Raw genomic sequence first — 3762 nt, 5'->3', positions numbered from 1 at the left:
CGTGGCTCATGGGTCTGCTTCAACTCTTTCTCAGAGCAACATAAATTACTGCTGCCGCCCAATAAAAATATGATTGATCATTAAAATACTAACAATACAATCTCACCTAACCAGATTAGGATTTCTTTCTAATCCTGATAATCTTAAGGCTTAAAGACATGAATACATGATTAAAACTTGATTAATATAAGGCTAACGGATGTTGGCTTAAGTGACAAGAAAATTTACTCTTCTCTTAGCTGCCTCAAATTTGAATTTATGATTTCATAAATTTCGACGTAAATAAATTTGTTTAAACCAATTCGAGACGAAAATATAAAGAGCGAAACCTAAAACCTTTTATGCTAAAAAACTTGATTAGTAACACTAATTCCATATTGTCCATTAAATTATTTGCTTTATATTAGTGACAAAAATATAGGTACTGCCTTTTCCCTGTTAGAGACATTGTCTGTGTTGGCTTGCATTAGTGAACATGTATGTATCACACTTTTAAATTATTTAGAGTTAGAAAATGAAGTGCTGACAATTACAGGAGGCCTATCTCCTCATTCATTGTTATTTAAAATGTCATTTGAGTGTTTGTAAGTATAATTAACTTAAGATGATATTTATTAAAAAAATTTTATTTAATGTATTATTTCTTCTTAAATTTAATAAAAACAATATATTAAATGGAACACCAAGAAGTATTCTTCCACTTTAATGAACTCAAGAGAGAAAGAACGATGGTTTAGAGAGAGAGAGTCATTATATCATAATCTTTTTCGGAAAAGTTGTTAGATAAAGTTTGTAAAAATTTTTTTAAAAATAATTTAATAAAAACTCAAACGGATGGATTAATAAAATTTAATGTGAAGATCAATAATTTATAAAAAAAATTATTAAAAAAATTATTTATAATTTAAATTTAATCGATATTTATTCAAAAGTAAAAATTTTATCGATATTTTTATTAAAAATATATATTTAAAAATATATATCAAAATTTATTAAAATTTTTTCAAATTTTACATATTTAATTTATGTAATGAAACTTTTTAATCTATCGATTTTAATTTTTAATTTTTATTTAATTAAAATCTTTATGAATCTTATCTAAAAAATTTCATACAAAACTTTCCCATCATCCTCTCCCTTCTGCAATAATTAATTGGAGTATTAGGTTAATGTAACAGCAAAAAGTATTCATATAAATATGTACATACATACATACATACATACAGAGAAAATTGTGTCCTTTCCTTCAGCTGCATGCATGGCTTTATAGTTGCTCTCATGCATCGAAATCGGCTACATGATTGAACATGCATTTGGGTTTTCGTCGCTAAAGAGAGTAACAAACTTCTCATCAACTGCATTTGGACTAGGCAACGCTTGCACTGCGTCTTTAACATAGCCTGATGGAGCCTTCTTGTCATAGGCTTGAGCAACGTAAGGGTATGCCACTAAGTTGTAACGGACATAGGGCCAAAACTCAGCTCTCTTCCCTGTGCTCTTCACTTTCTTTAACACTTTGTTTGGCTCAACATATCCTGACACGCTCACCCGGCTTTGCTTTCTGTTCACATCAACTGATTTCACACCTAAACAAGATAGAAAAAAAAAAACATATATATGACTAATTCATGGAATTTACGTGGAAAAAAAATATAAAAAGTGGCAAGAAGCAAATTGGGGTAAAGTTTTAAATAAGTTATGACAAGGACAGAATATTTACAACGTGAAAGGAGTAGATGATGTAGGTGGGGGTTAAGAGTCTGTTTGGTTTGTAGGAATTAGCATTTATTATGGTACTCCAATCTTTAAGAGCTTTTAATGTTTCCAAAGGGAAAACAGAAAGATATTATTTCCAAGTTCCAACTGCTATATGTTTGTTTCAAGAGAAACTTGTTTGCTCTTATCCTCCTTTAAAGTGATTTATACATACAGACGAGCCTCCCTTGCTATGCCAAAGCAGTCTAAACTGTGAATTTACTAATGGAAGTTAAAAAAAAGGAGCTAGAAATTATTGCAATCTCTGTTTTTCTCTGTTGGAAATTTATGGTTTTAAGACTTTGCAGTACGGGAAGAGAACCATAAATACAGCTATCGTGTTTCTTCCAGTTTTTAATACGAGAAAGCTCTCAGAGAATAAGGTATAACTGCAGAAGATAATTAAAGAGCTTCAAAAGGCTGCAATGAACCGTCATGATTCAGTAGGCTTTGATGGATTATTATAGCTAACAGGCTTTGTTTCATTTTAGCCTGGTTGGCCGAAGGGCTTTCCGCCATGAATCAGGATTATTCATGACTAACACCAAAAATAAATAAATAAATAAATAAACTAAGTAAAGAAAGACAGAAGATTGAGAGAGAGAGAGAGAGAGAGAGAGCTTTAAATTGCACCTTTCATGGAGGACACAGCGTTTTTGACTCTCCTTTCACAACCATCACAGTCCATTTTAACCTTGATCTCAACATTCTGTGTAGACAACAATGAAGAACTCAACATTCAGTTTTAACATGCCGAAGAAAAATCATTAACTACCAACACCAAAATAGTAAAAGAAAGCACTTAACACAGTTGACAGAGCAAAGAATAACGTATAATCAGAAGCCAAAAAAGAAAGAGAAAATACTGGAATTGAGAAGTACGACCTGCATTACTTTACGCTTCTTCCTTTTGGTATGAACAGAGATTAAATCAGAAATATAGTCAGAGAGAGAGTCTAAAGCACCCATTTTTTTGTTTCCCTTGTTCTCTTCAACTAGTTATGCAAAGCAAAAGAAAGACTTTGGGGTTGTATTTATAGGAGGTAAAGTAAATGATGGTGGGGAAATGGGCAATAAGACTTAACAAGAGAATAGTATTATTGTAGAACAAGTACTTTTGCTTGGAATTTTAATATAATAAATTAAGATAATGAGTTGGTTTCTTAATTATGTCAAATTTTCTAAAATATCATGCAACGAGGAATTGAATTACAATTACGTTTTATGATTAAATTCTTCATAATCCAATAATAAAATGACATCACAACATAATTAAAGTTTCTTTTGTTATATTATCAAATGAACCCTAAATTTCATTTTCACTCCTGAACCAAGGAATCTTAGGAAATTGTTTGCATAATAACTTGGTCAAATATTTAGGTTATTGAAACTTAAATGTTGAAAACGATGAGAGTTGGATTTCATTGCTTGCAATAAAATTCAAGCATAGTGATACATCTTTTTTCACGGTTAATAACGTTACAATCATTGAGACTTTTTTTGAAGCCCAAAATGTGACAGATCACGTGATGGTGAGTGTCAATAGGGCAATCTTCCAAAACGAAACTGTGTTATTGTGATTTGTTATTATTATTATTATTATTTTTGGAGGAATTGCTGCCATCGTTGTTGATGGAGATATATAGCTAGCTGGTTTTCACACATAAAAACTTGGAAAAGCGCATCAATTATTTAAGTATATGGAGCCTAAACAAGCAATGACACCTTTGTCATTTGGGCTAAATTTGAATGTGGAAAATGATCAATTAATGAAATGGGGTCTATTATTCAAGAATTTTAGGTGAAACAACTAGAAGAAAGGAACCTTTCCATAATTCTATCTTATGTAAAGTCTTCTTCCCTATATGTAAGGCAAACATCCAGCCATCCACTCGAGGATGATTTTCGTTGTTTATAATGCTTCCCTCCCCCATAATTATTCCATTTCATTTTCTATTTATTATGCATGTTAATTGGTTGGGTATGTAGATAACTGTTCAAACTTCA

The 3762-nt window shown here is 31.0% G+C and overlaps 1 protein-coding gene across 1 annotated transcript; it reads right to left on the bottom strand.

Moving 5' to 3' along the window:
- Positions 1-1198: 1198 nt before the first annotated feature.
- On the bottom strand, positions 1199-2799 carry LOC111288205 (heavy metal-associated isoprenylated plant protein 20-like). The gene is made up of 3 exons (XM_022878991.2): positions 2641-2799; positions 2389-2464; positions 1199-1586 (listed from the first exon to the last, which is right to left on the bottom strand). The coding sequence occupies exons 1-3, from the start codon at positions 2722-2724 to the stop codon at positions 1294-1296; spliced, it is 453 nt and encodes a 150-aa protein (XP_022734726.1). The 5' UTR covers positions 2725-2799; the 3' UTR covers positions 1199-1293.
- Between the last annotated feature and the right edge of the window lie 963 nt (positions 2800-3762).

The sequence above is a fragment of the Durio zibethinus genome, chromosome 4 (assembly GCF_047325235.1).
Source record: "Durio zibethinus cultivar Kanyao isolate XHJ-2024 chromosome 4, ASM4732523v1, whole genome shotgun sequence".
NCBI classification, from domain to species: Eukaryota; Viridiplantae; Streptophyta; class Magnoliopsida; order Malvales; family Malvaceae; genus Durio; species Durio zibethinus.
Note: the sequence above shows the minus strand (reverse complement) of the source record. Positions and strands in the feature narration are given on the sequence as shown.

Excerpts from the sequence above, each read along its gene's own strand:
- LOC111288205 (XM_022878991.2), bottom strand. The coding sequence starts at position 2,724 with ATGGGTGCTTTAGACTCTCTCTCTGACTATATTTCTGATTTAATCTCT. Across the intron at positions 2,465-2,640 it reads AGAAGCGTAAAGTAATGCAG|AATGTTGAGATCAAGGTTAA; the intron begins GTCGTACTTCTC and ends TTGTCTACACAG. Across the intron at positions 1,587-2,388 it reads CGCTGTGTCCTCCATGAAAG|GTGTGAAATCAGTTGATGTG; the intron begins GTGCAATTTAAA and ends TATCTTGTTTAG.